Source organism: Ambystoma mexicanum, chromosome 1p (assembly GCF_040938575.1).
Source record: "Ambystoma mexicanum isolate Mex_15411 chromosome 1p, UKY_AmexF1_1, whole genome shotgun sequence".
Taxonomy (NCBI): Eukaryota; Metazoa; Chordata; class Amphibia; order Caudata; family Ambystomatidae; genus Ambystoma; species Ambystoma mexicanum.
Window position 1 is genome coordinate 955407559 of NC_090921.1, and position 21040 is coordinate 955428598.

General features: G+C 43.1%; 1 protein-coding gene across 2 annotated transcripts in view; it reads right to left on the reverse strand.

Annotated features, from left to right (window-relative positions):
- XAF1 (XIAP associated factor 1) overlaps positions 1-20408 on the reverse strand; it is a 415035-nt gene extending 394627 nt beyond the window's left edge. For both annotated transcript variants that reach the window (XM_069653416.1, XM_069653407.1), the window contains exons 1-2: positions 20278-20408; positions 6533-6668 (exon numbers count right to left, since the gene is read on the reverse strand). In XM_069653416.1, the coding sequence (XP_069509517.1) occupies positions 6533-6668; positions 20278-20309 (168 nt within the window). In that variant the 5' untranslated portion in view covers positions 20310-20408. The remainder of the gene's footprint in view (positions 1-6532; positions 6669-20277) is intronic.
- Positions 20409-21040: the final 632 nt, after the last annotated feature.

The following is a 21040-nucleotide window of genomic DNA, read 5'->3' on the forward strand; positions in this document are numbered from 1 at the left end:
AGAACATCTCAGCCTGCTGCTGCTGTCAGCATACTACCTGCCTACGCCTACAACTTCCCACCTGCCCACTAGAGGTAAGCCGCTGTTACATTGTCACTACTGTCCTTACCATTGTTGCCAATTGTCATTGCTTAAACATAACCCTTCATTGCCTTACAGTGGTCAGGGGGTTCTTCCGGCGTTCCCGGTTCCAGGCTGACGACACTCTACACCTGTGGCCTCAAAGATTGCTCGAGTAGTGTTTTTACTCTTACTCGTGCGGTACTTGGGGACGGAGGTATTATTTATCTACACTACCATCAAGTCAGAACATAAACTGACATCCAAGGAGTTCTTTACAACAGTTTGTTGGTGAAATGTCTGAGATATAATGGATTAATGGAATGCTAGATACAACTACCAATAACAACAAGATTAAAACGTTCCGATAATAACATGTCATGAACATTGGAGCTAGAATATCAATGCAAGAGCAATATCAACTACATGCCCCAGAGGTCTACAGGAGAAAAGAGGAGCTGCAACGTAACATCAAGACATCATGCTTATAGTGGGCGGATGCTTAGCAGCGGTAAGCACTGCATCTAAGGTCCACGAAAGACCCCACAGAGAATACTGTGAGTCCCGCGCATCGTCGCAAGCAAGATTGAAGTCCGAAAATACTGTGTAAGTTCATTAACCTTGATCACCAAAACGCTGAATTAACAACCATTTACAGATACAATTAGGGTCATTAGTAGCACGGACTAAATGCCACGTTTACTGTCATTTTAGAAACGCCCACAGTCAAAGCAGAAGTAGTGATTTTGATTTTGAACATGTAAAGAACAAAACCGTAAGTTCTTGAATCTCGACTTTTAATGCAGTACCAGATTGACAGAGAGAATATTTTAAACAACAACACATACTGAAGATAGCTTTCATGTTATAGTACCATACACAGATGAAAATGACAGATGAACAAGACGCCCAGGGGTGGCTGAGCACTACAGACAAGCAATACGGGTCCATACTTACATACGGCTCCCATAAGTACAAACTAAATCAATTCTAAACACCATAATTAACGCAGAATATTGACTTCATCATACTGAGAGATACGTTTTCCGCTTTTGATGCACAGCAACCCCGGACAAAAGAACCCCGGCAGATGAGAAAAAGGTCAAAAATCTTCAGAAAAAACAAAACCTGTGTATTACAAGGACACTTTAAAAGGTAATTTGTTACAGTTAAGAATCAGTATCATCAATATATAGTCCAACAAGACAGGTTGGCCTAATTTCCTAATATGCAATAAATGGACTCTTCTAAGGAATACCACACAGGAGGCACGTTAGCTGATGAAACCAATAAGGACACTCAATTAACTGATGACCAACTCAGCATAATAGCATGAAAAGAAGAATAGGTGAAGTACAGATACCAGATAATGTGACATACTTTTATAATATAAAATGTAGACATGCTCCAAAAGATGTGAGACCATAAATATTGATTAAAACTCTCTGAATTTGTTGAAGAAAATGTGTTGAAAGCACAAGAGGATCTGTTTTGGCTCCTGAAGAAGAGATTGTTTCTCGAAACACATCGAGCCCCTTTTTTTGAACATTTTATTTTGAAAACTCTTGAAATCTCTATTGACAACTTTATCATTGAGAAATTCTATTGAATATTTTGTGTTGCACTAATTATGTAATGTAATTGAAACCACTAAATGTCTGTATTTAGTAAAAATCAATGTGAGATTTACAAATTGAATATAATCAAATTGCATTATTTGAAAAATTATTTTTGAAAAATTGTTGAAACTATTCTCAAAGTAAATTATACAGTGATGTAAACACCAAAACTTATAAGCTACACTAAATTTTGACTGAAGAGTCTCTTCAGTATATATAGGCATGCATGGGACGGGAGTGTCCATAAGTTGTGGACCCTAAAATAGTTTTCCATTGTAGATGGTGACTTTCAATGCCAGAGTCACATATTTCTCCCTTGCACCCTTTACATGGTAAAAATCTTTCTTGAGTAGCATCAAAGTCTGAACTAAAAATGTAGGTGTGCTAAGCCTCATGATATTTTTGTATATAGCAACCATTACATGCCAGAAATCCTGTATCAGTATCTTAATGAGAATCTTCTTAAAAAGGAGGGTTGTGAGGATGTCACTATGCCTAATGGAGTTTTCCCATTAAAGGACCTATTGACAAGCAATGGTCTTTTCTTATGAATGTGTCATCATACAACAATCAAGCCTCTCATCTGCATTCCCATGGACCTACTTTCCATATACGAAACAATACTGTCTTAGGCAGTGTGTACATCTCCAGCGATGGTACAAGAGGTATGGGGTTTACCTTGAATTGTAACTATCCATTGCACCTGCCAGCTAAAGTGTTCCAAGACCCTCTCTGTAGAGGGGAATTGGTGTATTTTATTTGCGCTACTAATGCATATTCTTGGTTACCTGCTAACTGGGCTGGCCAATGTCATATGGGGTTGTGCTGCCTGCTGTGACAGTTAAAGAGAGCCATTGGTCTTCTCCCCCACTGCAAAAGCATTATGTACTACAGGATGATACTGGACCACAGGTAATGGCAGATATCCTTAAAGAAATCATTCCATAGTATGGCCCGTCTGTTAATTCTAGAGATGTACGCAGATTGTCACCACTGCTAGAAGCCACTATAAATGAAACAGATGCCCTTATTAATATCACTATTGAGTTAAAAGCTGTACGGTGTGTAGCATTTTAGAACAGGGCAGCACTCAATATGATGTTGGCAGAGAAAAGAGGCGTTTGTCAGATTTTTGAGGAAAGATGCTGTTCATTTATACCTGTCTCAGTGTGGCATGCCATTAATAATCTCCAGAGCATTGCAGGTCAGGCACATTTCCCCCACTGGTACATTAGATATCGATGGATCTTTATGGTCCTTAACAACTACATTTGGGTGGAAACTATTTTCTGTTATGTTTGTTCTATTAGCTATGTTTCTTTTTTTATACGTTTATGCATTAATTGTGTGCCTGCCTAGTGCCATGCATTAGCCTCATGTCTCAGATCACAAGTAACTCAAAGACCCACCTCAAATGATGTGTTTTGGGAGATGTTAGCTATAAATATATAAGATTCGTTTAAGTGATTAAAATGGGTACATAGAGAATTATGTTTATAAAAGGATAGACTGATAGCAATAAGCATTATATTTGTGGTTTTTGCAAGAGTAACATAAATTCTATTCTGAAACAGTTAACTATGAACATGTTTTAAATAGCTTCAGCCTGCAAACACACAGAATGTCCTTGCCAGGTCGCAGCTGTTGGGCTTGGGGGTCTTAGAGCACGTACAGGTTAATGTTAAATTAGCTAGGAGCAGCTGTAGAGGGGAATGCGAGACCCAGGGTGCAGTTTAATCATAGCAAAGTGAATAGCTGTTGAAATGTGATTTGCGTTCCAACTTGTGTATATGTACATGCTTTGTGAATGGACAGAGGTATGGGAGTTCAGCTCAGAGGGTGTCTTTACACCAAACTGAGTAAATAGATGCAGCTGTTGAAAAAAATAAACTCTCGCTCGCTGAGCATAAAAAAACTAGTACTCTATTTGGGTGCTTCATTATTTGCCAGGCTCAACAAAATTGAGCTATTAATTATTATTATTTGTTGACAATTTACATCCCTTTTTCATTTGTCAACCTAATCTGAACTCCCAACTTGAGGATAACATTGAATACTGACATATTGAAATTAATGCCTTCATGAAAAGCCTCTCCTAATGTATTCTGCAGGTTATCACACCCTCCCATGAAATGCCCACAAGACTGCACTTGTAATTGCTGTTATCATCTCACAACATGACTGGGATTACCAACAAAAACCAAGGCGAAGCAGCAACAGGCCAAAAACTATGCATCCTGCCTTATCTTTTGTCTGACTATTAAAATGATTGCAATGAAACCATGTGTTGTTTTTTAGCCTCTTTGCCTTTTCCCACAAAGTTATCTAGAGGCCAGTAGCAGGTTACCTCATGAAAGTAATAGCACAATACAGGTTGTCCAGACATTTATGGTTTGGCATCTCAAAACCAGCTAATCACCAGTCAGCCCATGTACAAATGTCTTGTTCCCTTTACGTAAGGCAACAACCTTTGGAAATTCCGTTCACCCCATCAAATGGGAAGTAGATGATTGGATGATGTTTCACAGACAGCCTGAGGCTCACGTTTTCTGAACAGTATCTGAAAAAATGTAATCAACTGCTAAGCATGAGGTCAACCCACCTGTTACCACTCTACGTTGACATTTCTATATCCTCATTATCCCCTATTCCATCTCTGTAAGCCATTCAGTGTCCCGTCCATCACTGGCACTGAGTCAAAAAGCCTCTAATTAACTCAAATAAAGTAAATAGAAGTGTATATGTTTACGGGAACTGTCATTTGGCTCTGTCTCTTGTTTTTAATTATAATATCAAGAAGCAGCGCGGACCACTTAAATGAAGAAATCTTACTTTCCAGACGTCCACAGATCTAAACAAGATTTTTAAGTAAGAGCATTTTGCTCCCTATTTATTAAAGTTGGGAGTAAATTGATATTTTAGGAATTAGAAAAGTGATTCCTATTTACAAGTCTATTTTTTGGTTCTATTTTAGAACAACACCATTATTTTTATTGTGGGTAAAAACAACACTTTTTAAAACTGTTTTTGTTACAGCAAAATGCTGGGGGAGACCACTGTAACCTACGCCCACCAGACTTTCCATAAATCTAACCCCAACTTCCCATCTACCTGTTTGCAGCAACAAATAAGGTAAATGAGGTAAAAAAAAGTGTTAAAACATGGTGTGTACCTATTTTTTAGGCAAGTACAATTACATTTAAACTCTAAAACAGATATCTTTTGTAGCCCATGTTTCTTTGCGCTTAGTAATTCATGCAAATGAAAGGATGTATTTTACGTTAAATCACCTCAGATCAAGAGTAATAATATTAATGCTCCTTCCTACAGTACTTCTCAACTGACACCACTGATCCGAATGTATCCATGGAACTGTGTGAATGGGAACAAGGTGCCGGCCCTTAGGTGCCCATTGTTTCCAATATTTTGTTGGGAGTTCTTTTACTCCCTATTTTATTTTGTTGACAGTATTTGGCTGTTTTTAGGGAGTAAAATTGTCTGGTACCCCACCTATGTATTCACACTGTGCACTTTTTATAAACGCCCTGCTCACAGTTGGCTACAATCTTCCTCCAATATTGTGTACTTTGGATGGGAAAATGACTTAAAACACAATTTTTACATTACAGTATAAACTGCCCATCAAACCAATGTGTTTACACAGGCTTATGGTTATTGGTAAAAAAATAACAAAAACAACTATTGACTAAAGGGACATCCCCTAATGTGCAGGAGCTGGGGACAGATCCACAACAACATCCCAACAGAGAGCCTTGTGCCATAAATACAGTTCTACACATGCAAGAATTTCACAATGAAAGTACTCCTACTTCCGTCAATGCGGCACTTTGTCACACACTCATCTATTCATTATACACTTGTTTATTCAAAAAGAATATTCTATGGAGTGAAAGGAAGCATAGTGGGCGAATCCAGACACTGGAAGGGGGTGGGGTTAGGAATTTGCTGATACTGTTAAAATTAAAGTTATTAAGAGAGTTGGGGGGAAGGGTATTTTGGGAAAGGGGGGAGTTGTGGGTTCTTGGGTTGTTATTCTAAAAATGCCAATAAAGAGTGTTTAAAACAAAAAGAATATTCTATTTGCTGTTCACAAATGTTTCAAAACTAGCCCCAATCAATGTGGCCACTTGCATCTCTAAAACAAAGATCAACACTTGACCTCTAATCTAATACAAATTCAAATGTGTATTGCACATACTCCAATTAAACAAGAAAACATATCAAAAAAGTGCTTGTGACTCAAATGCAAGTGTCTGTGCTAAAATTATGACATGTTCAACGAGAACATAAGACAAATCAATCAAAAAGTACACAAACAAAACATATACATCACATAATTTATGCTTTTCAGTAATCGAACTTGAAAAAATCAGAAATCAAGATTTTGCTCTAACATACACATTGCATGATATGATCAATGTTATCAAAGCAATCAGCCTACTGAGATACTAATCTCTAGGGCTAAGCACTGGTAGGGTCCTGAATAGCCCCCACCCCCCTGCCTAGCCTCTATCGGCAAGACCAGGGTCTGTTTCCTACTACACATGGTGTGTCTACGCTCCCATTCAATGTCCATTCATTTCATGAATACTCAATACTCCCGACTCCTCTGAAGAGCGAGGAAGTTAGTAAAAGCTTCTTATGGGTATTGGTGGCATGAAAATAAATGTTTCTTGAAACTCTCAATAAGAATTTCAAAATAATGATTTACATTTCCAAAAGGTGAACTGCATGTCAGTATGCTGGCCTGGTCTAGGAACAGTATAATCTATTGAGCACACACGTCTTAAGCCTGCTACCTTGTCACACATACTGTGGAGATCTCTGCTCACCTTTGTATGGCTTTCATCTTGATGTTCTTTCATATCCTTGTGTGGGACACACTCACCACACTCCTGACACACCCCAAGGAAGCGCAGGCAATGGACCTCATGGAGAGAAAAGTTGGCTGAAGCCACATCCTTTTTACTATTCAAAGGGGGGGAAGAGTAATTAACAGGAATGAGCACACAGAGTACCATTTCAAAACAGGAAGACATGTGGATAGGTTAACAATCAAACAAGCATTGCCAAAACCAATAGGGTTGGCTTTTTGCACAGTGAAAAGCGTGGGCCACAGCAAACTCCCTCCCACATTTGTATATGACATCCTTATCAATGTAGAGCAACCTTTATGTTTAATGATTGTTCATGTAGTTATTTGATATGTAGAGTACAGCGCAAACTCAATGGCAACTAGACTCAACAATCCAAATTGCAGGAACCGAGATTAAAGGCTTGGTAAAAAACGAAAATCAGCCCAAAAATAGCCAATACAATACGATGATAACAAAAAAACAGAAGAAAGAAAAGAGAGTAGGGATGGAGGATTGCTGAAGCTGAATAGCACGACAAATGAATTAGGCCACGATAAGTAGGAGAAATGATTCCCAAGGAAGCAAAGATTCGAAAAGAGAGTGTTTTAAGACAGAGTATCTCCGAAATTGTGACAATGGGAATTGCTCAGGGTCATCGGTATAATCTTCCAGAGTCTAGGACTGAAAACTATGAAGGGTGAAGAGTATGTCACACAAACATTCACAGTTTCATGATGGGATGATGACTAGATTGGAGTCATCTGGTCTCAGAGGACTAGAACGACACTGGCAGCTACCTTTTATGTGAAGGTATTCAGGGACTGTGCCGCTAAGATTTTAAGAACTAGGTAAAGAATTTACAACTTAATCTTGGAACGAATAAAGACCCAGTGAAAGCTTCTTCAATGATTGGGAACAGGGTCTTTTTTTACACCATAGATAAGTCTAGTGGCAGTATTATAAACAATGTGTGGTCCCTAGTAGATAATGGTGGAGCCGGCATGAAGGAAATTAGCATTCTCCAAACGAGTGTTGATCAACAACTCACACGAGGTTGTTTTCCAGAGAGATAATGGGGAGCATCTTGCTAAGGAGTTTGGGTTGATCAAATACGTTTTCAACACCATAATGGATCTGTGCATGAAGGCGCATGACGTGTCCCAAAAAGAAAATAAGATTTCTCCCTTTTTTATCAGCGCACTCTATCCAGAGAAAATAATGTGTGCTGACTTTTTTATTTAAGAAGATGTTTGAGCCTGAGCACCAGAATCTTAGACTTTGAGCTATTTCGCTTTAGGCAGCTGTTGTACATCCATCCTTCAAACGCTTCCAATCCTTGTGACATCACTGTGAATTAGTCATCTGCAGATGCGCAGATGAGTCACAGTGGCATTTACATATTAGTAAACATCACAGGTAGCACCTCTCAGGAGTGAGAGGGACGATGTGAGATCAGAATGTGAGACTTAATGCTCCATCCTGCACTTCTGTCATGTGGTCCTGCATATTTGGAGGATTTTTCATGATTTATTTCTGATGAATCTTCATCGGGGATGTGAATTCCAACTGTGCCGTTGGGATGCCCTAAAGCGCCCTCTTTCCCTCTGCAAGTGTCCTTACACAGTTGGCTGTAAGAGCTTTGATGGTTGATGTCAGTCTTTGTTTGATCGAAGCAGGTTATATTGTTACTACAAGGGAGTGCATATGACATGGATGTTGACTTATATCGTCATGGCTACTCTCTGGCTTTAACATTGAGGGGTGCTGTTGTCAAAAACAGATATGAACTGCTTGTGAATACTATCTTCGCCCTCTGCAACTCATCCAGAACAGGACTGCAAGACTTGTCCTTTGCCTCAAGCCGAGGGATTGTATCTCTCCAGGACTGAAATCTCTGCACTGGCTCCCAGAGGCTGTGATGATTAAGCTCGAAACCCTCTGCATTGTCCACAAGGCCTTCTGGGGGTTGGAGCCTCAATACCTTCAACTCTCCCTTCCTAAATATCTTCCTTCTCAAGCTCTTCACTCATCCGCCACCAACTCCCTCAGGGTCAGTCGCTTCTCCAAGCAACGAGTTGGTGGTAGATCTCTTTCTTCGGCTGGGGCCTCCCTCTGGAACAGCCTCCTTGTCTCCCATAAACTTGAGGAGAACCATCTCCGGTTCCGCAAGCACCTCAAAACCTTCCTCTTTGCTTCTGGTTTCTTTCCCCCCTCTCCCATGCGGATTTCCTGACTGAAACTCCACTGGTTACCTTGGCCACCCTTCTGATCTCAGGCCCAGGTCACGTCCCCCGCCTGCACACCTGCACTGCCTCCCTGGCAACCCCCGCACTTGGGGATGTTTTCCGCATCGGTACAGTCCCCCTAACAGCACTTGACATCTGATGTCTGCACTTACATTTGCACTTGCCACCAGCTGGCCGTATTTTTTATTTATTTTGTATTTATTCTATTTATCCCATGTACTGCACTGTCCTCCCGGCACTTTTCCCCTTCCTGTGCACTTGCGCGATCTGAATGACACCTCGCCAAGTAAAAACATTGTCTGTCTTCCCTCTGTTCCCCCTCCCATGCCTTGTCGCGCCTTGAAACACTTGTGTATAGGCGCGGTATGAATGCCATATCATATCATATCATATCATAACTTTCAGTATTCAGCTTTTATGGGCTAATGGGTTATAGGGATGATTTTTGATTGTTAGGGCAAACCTTGATAGGTTTGTTCAAAGGCACAAGCCCATAATTAGGGCTACCAACGGCATTTGAAGTTCAAAACATATGTGTATCTTGTTAAAGGTGATTGCACCCAAATTATTGGTTATTGAATATTTCCAGAAGACATCTTCCAAAATATTATTTTCTATTTCTTTTGTTCACAGAAGCCCTCTTTCATCCACTTTTCAGCATCTTGATATTCATCGAAAGTACAGTGCCTGCAATTATAGTTGGTATCACAAAGACACAGGAGTTGCTGAGCAAAAGACAGGATATACACAATTACATGCATACCCATGTTATTCTACAGTTAAAAGGTTAAACACCTCCATCAACAAAATAACTGCCCATATAGATGAATATTCCTTTACAAAAGAAGCCATTGAAAATAATTCTAGTTATGATGTATGTGACAAGATCAGTAACTTCACCTTGTCACGTGGGGATGGGAACCCCTTTCGGCCTGGGGTGGGAGGCCCACAAAGGTGGAGTTCAGAGCCAGTTCTACACCAGAGTGGGATGGCGGTAGTTGAGAGGGGTCCAATTCTTGTCCCCTCCCAAGTGCCTGTTTGTATATGAGTGGTACCACATTATTTCACTCCCTACCTATCCAACCAAATGCTTTCAAGTCCAATTTCTATCTTTGCAGGCAATCACGGGCCCCAGAAACCAGGAGGGCCCACCCTCAAGAGCGTAAACCATCAGAGCCTCTAAACAGGACATTCCTGTCAGTGGTGCACTCCATGTAGCGAGAGGAGAGAGAACCAGCAAGCAGAGAGACAGAGGGACCGTGCAGCCACAGAGAACATGGTGCACCGCCATCTGTCAGCAGCACTCACCAGGCTTCGGCAGCAGTGATGGATTCCCCTCAGAGAGAATTGTGTCACTGTGTCGAGGAGCGGCTTTCTACAAGGCCTGCTAATTCCCCAATTCTTACCTGGAATTTGCTGCAATGCGATGCTCTAACACGAGCTGGGACACTTACCAATGCAGGCCGCCATTGTTGCAGCATGGCAGCCCCGCATGGAAGAAAGGGGTGGGACATAGCCCACCTTTTGTAAACATTGACCCTTGTAACACCTCAATGGCGGGGAAATACAAAACCAGATTGGTTAGGGGCAGAAATCTAATGGAGAGGGAGGGGGAGGATAAGAAGAGGGACAGGAAACAGAATGGTGTGGGCTATTTGGGTGCGGTCAGAGGAGGTGTATGTGGCAGATCAAGGGACCAGCAGGAGGAAGGAGGTGGACTGACTCTGGGAGTGTTTTGGAGAAAAGGGGAGCTACTGGTTAATGAGAGCAAGTAGCGCAGTGTGGTGAGTGTGTGTGAAAGATAGGTGAGTGTCAGAGGGAGTGTAGAAGGTAAGTGGAAAGTGTTTGAGAGAGTGAAAGTACAGTGAAGGAGAAGAAGGTGGGGTAGTAGTATTGTAGAGAGAAATAGTAGTCTGGAGAGGGAAAAATAGTAGGAGAGTGGAGAAAAGAGAGTATTAGTATGGTGAGGAGGGAGTAGTAGTAGATTGGAGAGTCGTAGGAGAGAGTAGAAGGAGGTAACATCAAAAGGTAGAGGTAGGTTGCACGAGGAGAGAAAAAGACATCAGAGGGACAGAGAAGGAAGACATAGGAGGAAAGCACAGAGAAGGTGGTTGTAGTTGGGAAGAAAAGAGTATATGAAAGAGGGGAGAAGAATAGAGAGACATAGGGAGAGGAACATCAGGGTCTGAAAGCAAGAGGTCCAAGTGGGGCTCAAGTGTCGGTAAGGCACATCCCTACAATCAATTAGAACTAACCTGAAAGTCAGAGTAGGTCTAGCCTTAAAAGTCCTTGAGGGGGATTAGACAGAGAAGGCAATTGCCTTTAAGGCTCTCATTATCAACAAGGTAGCATTTAGATAGAAGAGGTCAAAAAGCGCTATTTACTAACCAGGTAAGCAGGGACAGCCTGAGCTAGGGTGGAAATGCTCACTTTAGATGAGAGTCAAGGATGGTAATTTGCACCTTACCAAAAATATTATTTAAACACATTTAACCACCTATGGAAGTTAGTGTTTTGTTTAGGTCCTCTATGACATATATCAATTGTGATATATCTCTTCAATATAAACTGATAAGGTCAGAGAACCTGGGGTATGAATCTGATAAACTCACAAATCCCTATAATGATTATTAACAAATGCATTGTTGTCATATGTATAATTTGTTCTTAAACATCTCCCCTACTCTAAATCAATTGCAGGATTCCTTGTCTGTTAATCATAGGACTGTCACCTGAAGAAATCTCAGGAGCATGTGAACCAGTAGTATCAAGTAAGGAGAGAAGCAACATATATAGCATAATAGACCATTGCAAGCAAATAAACCTCTTCTCTATTAAGCTGATTTATGCATTACTACCTAATTCTCAAACAATGTCTGCAAGTCAAATATCCACTCTTCTATGACTCGCTTTTTCCTATTTTTCCAGACTTTAAGTATTTGCTTTTTCACAACTACCATGCAAACGACAGCAGTGCATGGTGTAAATCCCAGTAAAATAGCATAATATAACTTTTATTGCTCTACAGGTCCAGTTTTGCATCGCCTTAGTCATGAGAGTGTTACCATTTAACAAGTGAAGGGGTGCTAGCTCAGGAATGCCAGTCAGTTTCTCACCTGACACCAAATACATTCTGTCCAGCACATTAGTCCAAAAGTCCCCAGATCATTCACAACTGCACATGATTTGAATTTGATTCAAATCACCTCTCATCTTCTGGCAACCCAAGCTGGTGTCAGCACTTAAAAAGTACCAACCCATCCAGTCGAGACAGTAAAATAATCTTTGCTGATTACTTCTTATGTCAAATCTTCCTTGCTGCTAAATATGCGTGTGAGCTAGCTGCCCCCACTCGTCGATAGGGATATCATGATCAAATCCCACCACCTACTTCCATCCCAGTTTTTCCCAATTATTAACTGTCACAATGTCCGGTGGGATCAAACACAGGCCAGACACGAGTGAACGGTCTTAACACTTCTTTTTTTAGGGTATCGTACAAGGCAATTCCCTTAATTCCCTTTGTGCAAGAATGTGCACAAAATAACTTAATCCATGTCAGGATTGTTGTTCACCAAAATGTGATCAGTTCTCAGGATGAATTCCAAAATCAGTGTTTCTCTGGGAGGTCTGTTCAAAGAAGAGTCCTTCATTTCTTGTTACCCGAGGTCCTGGTCTCTCCTGGCAGCTTAACACAAAACAGGTGTGGTTAAATAGGTGCAATGGCTCTCACAATGTCTCTTGTGACTTCTGGGGTGAGGGGCACTCCTCAATAATCTCAGTCTCAGTCATCCACCACAGGCGCAGCTTCCTGTGTGATACATTATGCAGCTAGGGGAAGGTGAGGACACCCCCCCCCCAACCCCATGGGTCTACACTGGAAACTGATGGTTGTTTTATGGTGAGATTTATGCTGGAGATGGCCTTAAACTAAGGCCTTTGTGTTGGATCCAAGGGACAAGAAGAAGGCAGAAGTGGAGGTCACTGAGAAGGGGAGTACAGAGAGGTTTAAAGATTTGTCCCAGATGGATATTAGGCAGGAAGGCAGTAGGGAGAACAAGGAAAAAAGGGCTTGCTTCGGTTCTGTATATGGTACTTTTGGGAACCAGTCATCGGTCTAAAAATGACTACCTAGATTTTATTTGTAGCATAGACACAGGGCTAGCCTTACTAACGGACTTGGCTTGAATAGGAATAACCAGGATTAGGGTGACAGAACTGCTTGGCAATGTCCTTTATTGGTACTCTTCCATGGTTTCTGTTCCAGTCCCTCGGAATTACCCTTGCTGGTGGCTTTCGAGACTTGCTTTCGCACTCCCTGAACTACTGGCTCTGTCCTGCAGTTGGGTCAGAGTTTTATTCTTGAATTTCACTCTGCTTCCCTCCCTCTCTCTGCATTCGCTCTTTTTGACACCCCCCCTCCAGGGACGTCACAGATTTCTACCTTTTCAGTTGAAAGGGCCCATGAGTCTCAGGGGGGCCCCCAACACTGCCCCTAGGTTGCCTTTCAGCAGTCTTATAACACATACTAGTTCTAACTGAGCCTGGCACTATCTTAACTAACATAAATTAGATCAGGAGAATATCTCCCCTCTCCTGGTTGTCTCTTATGGCAATGTCTCTTCTTTACTTCATCTTTAAATAGTCTCATGCCGCCTTCTGGATAAGTTCATGTAACTCTTTCACAATGCACATGGGTTTTATCCACTCTTTAGGGACTGTTTTTTTCGACACTCCTTTTTAGCACACTTTCTTATACTTTGATCTAGGCTTCTATGCCTTTCTGACACTTGTAACCCAGGCCTTCTTAAGTTAGGTATACTTTCTTCTGACTTGACCATCCCCCTCTACTGGGGTCGTCCAGTTAGATTTTCTCTGCTGTTATCTGGTTCACTTGATTTCAGATCACATTCATGTTTATAGAATTCTCTCTCTGGTGTGCTCCATTCTTTACTTCTCAAACCATGGGGTACTTTCCCCTCGTACCAGGGTATTTGTGTCCAGTTCTTTATTTCTTCTCGTTCAGGCTTATTCGTTATTCTCTATATCGCATTAACACAGTTCGATTTAAATGGCTTTATATTCACTATCTCGTCAATTTCACTGTGACTTGTTTCTCCCGCTCCATAACGATGCCCCAGAGCAATCCCGGTTCTCCCTGTTACCTCTGTGGCTCGGCACTCGCTCGGGTTCTCCTCCTCTGCTCTGGGTCTCGTGCTTCAATGTTGTTGGTGTCCCACCCTCAGTCCTCTCTCTCATTACGACCAGTTTTTGATGCGGTAGCAGGGCTTCTCACTGATTCCCCAGCTGGGTGGTTTTGTCGCTGTTCGACGGGCTCATGGCCCACCACAAAGTCGTCGTGGTCACGCCACCACCAGGATTAGGATTCCCTGTCTCTTTCTGCTCAGAAACGCCAGACCTCCAGCGTTACCCTCTGGTGTTCAGGACGTCTCGCAAAGTAGCAGGCTCAGCGGTTCTCCTCGGCTCTGCCTCCTCCAGGCATCACATTGTCAGGGGGCATACCCTACTTACGCTCTTCTAACTCTCTCTCTCTCTCTCTCGCTCTCTCGCTCTCTCTCTCTCTATCTCTCTGTGCTTCACTTCTCCTCAGCGTGCTCTCTCTCTTCAGTTTACTCGTCTCAGTTATTTGCACGTCTCTCCTTAAAGAGACAGTTCCTTGTCCTTTTACATAATGAGGTATTTGAGTTTTGTCTTCAGCCACATCTCTGGATCTTATAATGTTCTTTACATTTGATAGCCCCATATATGCTATGATGGTGGATGGTCTAGGGAGTCCCTGTACCCTAAGGGGGAGTCTCTCCCAGTGAGGTCACACTTGCCCAGACCCCTAGGAAGGGTCTTGCAAACCGGGCTCACCTCCCTAGCCTCAAAAGGGGAGGCTCCCCCTTGTGGAGAAGGGATGAATACCCTGGATTCGTCACACAGAGCAATATATTCATTTGTATATCACTTTTGTTCTGGGGCGTTAAATGTGCAATTTGCCGCTCTCGCCTTACAAGCTGTGCTTACTGGAGACTTCCAGCTGTCACTTCCCTTGGGGTATACAGATATGGTATCATCTCATTGCCTTTTAACAACGGTTCCTCCACATCAGCCACTTACTGACAAAGAAGGATATATAGCTTTTTGGTGGGCATTTAGTATTTCAGCTCCCTGCTGGCTGGCCCTCTCCTGATAATCGGCAGCTATTTACCCACTGGCTTTATTTCTTGGTCTTCATTATAATGTATGCACTTCACGGGTGCGGAAGACCGTTTTCCGCTCCAAGCAAGGGGGCACACCAACCATCATGTTGAAATGAGCCCTCATACTTATTCAGCCGGTCCTGCCCACTCCCGCCTCCCATTCCACGGTCTTCCCTGCATATCCCTCTGACCTGCCCCCCGGGTTCCTGTACTGCCTGGCTACCCAATTTCTCACAGAGCTCTCTCCCTTACTCTGTGCTGGACCCTCTCCACAGTACTCCCTGTGCTGCCCTGGTTCCACCACATTCCTGTGCCAGTCAAGAGCACCTATTCTTGTTGAGTGCCCATTCTCAGGGTGTGATATTCCTATGTGCCTGCTGTTGGGTCTCCTTAACTTCACTGCAATCCTCCTTGAGACCCTGTGTTCTCTCATTGGAGGAATCATTATTACTGTGGCAGTTTTTCCCTGGAACCAAGGGTTTTTTTCTGCAATTCACTAACACTACAGGGGACAGGGAAGGGCCCTTGAAGGTCGGTGGGGCACTGTGTCCTTACACTCTCTACCGGGTAAATTCCAGACACTTTGTTTTTGGTTTTTGTTGACCTATGCTTACGACTAATGTGTGTCCTTTTGTTACCATAGGGATCCTACTAAGAGCCTGCCCCTTACCTCCCATTGTTTTGTCTACCCACCTTTCGCTGGGCAGTGAAACCCTGGGTGTGGTGTTAATCTAGGGGTTCTAAGGTCCAGGGGGAAGGGAGGAGATGGACTCAGAGTCTGGGGAAATTGGATTGCAAATGTGACATGGGCCCATTTGAAGGCCACCCTTTGGTCTTTGCAAGGTGCTTGCTATATCTATGACCATCACCTTCTGTTAGGGTCCTGATTCTACAGCCAATCAGCCCAATCTATCTCTTCTGCTCAACATCCCCAACATCTCCACAAGCTTGTATCCGAGCAATCTTCTCTTGCTACTTCCCTCTCTTTCATTCCTCCACCTGTCCCAGGCTTCCCCTTGCATCTCCTCCGCATCCATTTACTTTCTCCTCCTCTGCCATACTCGTGATGATTCTCTGCTTCAGCATTCCACTCTGGTCTCCCTTCTCTTTAGGCTCTTCCTCCGAGGAGGAACTCTATATTAAGGGCCAGCTTCTTCACCCCCTCCTCCATGATTCCTCTCACTACCTTCTCCTTGTAGAGCTAACTTGCAATCTCTCCCCAGTCTCCTTGGTCCACCTCTCCTCAGGACTTTTCTCTGGTGTCCTGTCCATTGATCCAGCTTCTTCTGCACTCTTCAATAACCGTCTCCAAATGAGCTCTTCTCCTGACCCTGATTGCATTCTGTCATATGCCCTTCTGTCATATGCCCTTCCTTTTATAAGGAGCTGACCATCTCTCTGGCATCAGGGAACTTGTGTGTGTCTCCCTATGCAGATATGATATGGCATTTATAACGCTCCTGAACATAGGTGTTTATCGGCATGACAAGACAAAGAGGGGGATACAGAGGGAGGCCAAAAACATCAATCTTACTAGGCACTTTGTCATTCAGATCGCGCAAGAGCAGGGAAGTGGGAGGGGAGAAGTGCCGGGGGGAATGGGCAGAAGAGAAGGCACTGTAAGTGCTGGGGGAGCCCGGAAGCAGTGCAAGGGCAACTGGACATGCAGGAGCCTGGGCCCGAGTTCAGAGGGTAGCCAGGTGACCAGTGCGTGGAGCAGTCAGGACATCAGCAGGGAATAGGAAGAGAGAAAGCAGAAGCAAAAAGGAAGGTCTTGAGTTGCTTCCGGAACTAGAGGTGGTTCTCCTCAAGTTTGAGAGAGGCTGTCCCAGAGGGAGGCCCCATTCGAAGAGAGGGATCTGCCCCAACTCTTTGCTTGGAAAAGCATCTGACCTTCAAAGAGTTGGAAGTGGATGATCGGAGAGCTCAAGAAGGGAGATGTTTAGGAAGAGAGAGTTGGAGGTAGTGCGGTCCCAGGCCCCAGAAAGCCTTGTGGACTATGCAAGGGGTCTTGAACTTGATCTTTGCCACCACAGGGAGCCAGAGCAGGGATTTCAAAGCTGGAGAGATGCGATCCCTGGACTTGAGGCCAAGGACAAGTCTTGCAGTCCTGTTCTGGATAAGTTGTAGAGTTCGGAGAGTAGAGGCAGGCAGATTTAGAAAGAGGCTGTTGCATGGATTGTAGAACTGGCAACTCCAGAGATGGCTGCCTGAAGGCTGGGCTCCTGCACCTGAACTGATTCTTACTCTACCCTATGGCTGAACCGGTCTCACCAGATACAAAACAACCTGCTAAGAGGCAGAAAGGAGATGGTGAGAGGACTTCTGATGAGAGAGATCCTAGACATGCTTACTAAATTGACTTTGGATGTGAATGAGATCAAGGCTAAGATGACTAGGGCAGAAGAGAGATACTTTGAACTAACTACAAACTTCTACAAAGTTGTATCCCATTTGAATTGTATGGATGGCACTGTGGAAAGGATGGAAAGCCAGATTAAAGACCTGCAATCAAGAAATGAAAAGCTATTTTTGAAACTCTCTGAGCAGGAATATTTTTCAAGGTGGAACAATGTGAAGGTGGCTGACCTTCCTGAAGACATGGAGAGAGGCAAACCTATGGAATTTATTGAAAAGGTGTTGGTCTCTGTGCTCAAACTGGACCCCAAGATACATCTGGAGTTGGAGAGGGCTCATCGAAGTTTGGGACCAAAACCAGCACAGGGACAGCGCTCCAGGCACTTTGTGTTCAAATTCCAAAGTGCTTTCCAATTAAAGAAATGGTGCTGAGAAAAGCTCGGGAAATGCATGATTTATCCTGGAATGGTCACAAGGTGATGATATTTGGGGACCTCAGCCGAAATGTTCTTGATAAGAGAAGAGAGTTCAAAGCTGCTAAAGACAAGGCAAAGTTGAAGAACCTCAAATACTATGTGGTATATCCTGCCATCTTCCGTGTTGTTAAGGATGGCAGGCTGTTTTCCTTCAATGAAAGTAAAGGGGCAGAGGCCTTCTTAAGTGACCTGGAATGTGCAGATAACTGTGATCTGGAACAACCTATGGAGGCTACCACATCTGCCTCTACTTCTCAAAAACCATTGCCTTCAAAGAAGAAAAGATAATCAAGTTGGTCAGTGAGCATTAGACATGCATTGATGAAAGGAGGTCAGCAAGACCCGGGCCTGATCATTGATACCCAGGATATCACGGAGGTGATTGAGCAGGATGCCATGGTTGACCGTATCAAAAGCAGAAGAAAGATCGAGGAGAATGAGGACAGAAGGAAGGTTAGAGTCAAGGTTAGACAAGGGGAGGGGGGAGTTGGAACGGAGGGGAGGAGAGGCGTGGAAGTTGGGGGTAAGATACAAAAACGTTAAATGTAACAGATGCTGACATATTTCTGTGACATGTTGTTGTTTGGAATATGTTTAAAATCAATAAAAACAAATAAAATTTAAAAAGTATCTAGCTTCCCTCCTAAAGTTTATTTTTGATATCCAAATGTATCCAGTCGTGGATATCCAGAGCTTACCTGAACCTCTACCCTTCCAAGACTGAATTCCTACTGCTGCACAACAATATCGAACACCCTGAAATCCAGACTTGTCTCTCTGCTATGAACTACAAGGGATTCGGACCCCAGCTGACCACCGGCACCAAATCCCTTGGGTTTGACATCGACAGACACCTCTCCTTCAAACAACACATAGCAAGAAGAATACAAACAGCTTGGTACAAAATTTCTCTTCTGTGGCAAATCAAGCCCTCCAACCCAGAAAACAACTTCAGATCTGCTAGCCAAGCCCTGGTCCTCTCCCACATGGATGGAGGCAATGCCCTTTTGGAAGGCCTTCCGGCATCTACAACGGCACCCCTGACATGTGTCCTGCATGCTGCAGCACGACTCATGAAAGGACTCTGCAAATTCTACCACACCACCCCAACCTTCATCAAAGGCTGCCGCTGCATGCCTGTATAATTTTCAAATCCTGCTGCACCATCTACAAGGCTGTCACCCTGAAGTCCCCAAGCTACCTCAATGAGAAACTCAGCATCTCTGGAGGCCTACAATCCACCAGGCGTAAGGACATGTGCATACTTAAAATCTGCGAGTGCAGGAAAGAAAGAACCAGAAGACAGGCCTTCTCTGTCAACATCACACTTCCCCCTCACTTCTACAGTTCAGGAAGGAGCTTAAGAACCTGCTCTTCAATATATGGCCCCTTCCTAACACCTATGTCCACACACCCTCCACTCCCCATCAGTGGGTGATATGCTCCCCACTTTTTCCTCTCCTTGTTGCTTGTAGATCTCTTGCTGCCAAATTGCCATCACTCCCCATCCCCTGTTGTTTGCTCCTGTTCCTTTGTTTATCTACTTCCCTCACCGGGTTTTTACCCCTATGACTGTAAAGCACTCTTGTGCTTCCTGAAGCTAGGTCCTCGCTTAATAAATCCGCCAATAATAAAATAATAATAATGTTCAGTGCCCTGCAAAAGTGAGGAAAAAAATCTACCACCTGAAAAATCTGGAACAGATCATGTAATGCCATTAACTAAAACAGAAGTGGCTGAACTAGGCAGCATCACACATGACATGGCATGTCAAGCGTGATGATGTGTGATGCTCCATGTGTGATGTGACACCCCTTGGCAGCTGTTTATCTCAACGAGTCTGCAGCAAGTTCACCTGTAAAATACAGGAACTTTTAATAACCATGGGCAGTTTTGGAAATGAAACAAAAAGTGCATTGTCTTGTCATTTGAGCTGTGGGTGAGGGAGGCGTGAGGGGGCACTTCAAGTGCACCAACCACACCGACAACTAAGTCATACTTGGCAACTTTCTTTGGCCAAAAATGAGGTCGTATTTTTGAAGCGTGATTCTAATTGGCATAATGATGACATCAAATTACCTTTTAGAGTGTGACATGAAACTTTGATCAGATAAGGTGTTCACATACTGGCAGGATACACAACGATACATCCAGGAACATTTCTGAGCAGAAACACCAATCACAAGGAGAAAACAACTCGCACCTTCCTGTATTTCACCGTGTTACCAGGACATATACTTTCCAACAGACTAAAATGTCAGTGGATGGAAAAACAAAACTAACCGGGTATGTTCTTCAATGAGCCCTAATTCGACAAGCTTTTAAAGTGTTCTCAAGACAATTTCCAGCAATGCAGATCTGCGATTCTACCGTCCAGGGACTCTCACAGTGACGATGAATTTAAGTAATGAATTAAGAAAAATCCGCAGTCTTACCAGTTGCCGCAAAACCTCGTTTCTTGCTCCATGTTGCAGCTGCGTTTTATCTCCGCTAACTGGCCACCAGTTCCTCTTTCGTCTGCTGGCGGGCCAGTGGCAGCGCCCTACTGCAGAGAGAGAAACGAAACCGAAACTCTTCGTGTAAGGTCCGTAGCCCCGCCCAACGTCAGAAGTAAATCACTTCTGAAACTCAGAACTGATCGATTCAACATTGTGCATCTTAAAAGTGGAACGTGGACAGCAAGACGTTGTATAGTGTTGCAATCTCATTGAGAACATGCATTCAACAGGAGCATCGCTGTTTAAATAGAGCCACGTGTCCTCCCTCTGCTTGCAACCACTTGGTTAAAGTTAGGAAATTCAATAGAATAGCAGCTTTTCTTTTCTTTGATTTTTTTTGTTGTTGCATACTCTCCATGATGATATGGTCCTGGAACATGTATTACGACCATGATATGCTTATCTTGGTAATGTATGTATTCACATCCTTATATTATTTTCACATTTGTTTGTTATCACATGTATTCATCCTCTGGAATCCACATGGATGCACATGTGACAATTCAAATGTAATGTTTTCTTGGTTATTCTCATGCAAAAAATGTCTTGGTTTATTGGGGTTGATTCATTGTATTGTTTGTGTATGGAATTCCAGATTTTGAGAAAGACTGCAGAAGGTCGAAACACGTGTCGGCAAATCACTCTGGCTGATGAAAATTACTTGATTACAAGACACATTGGACATTCATTTGTGTGTTTC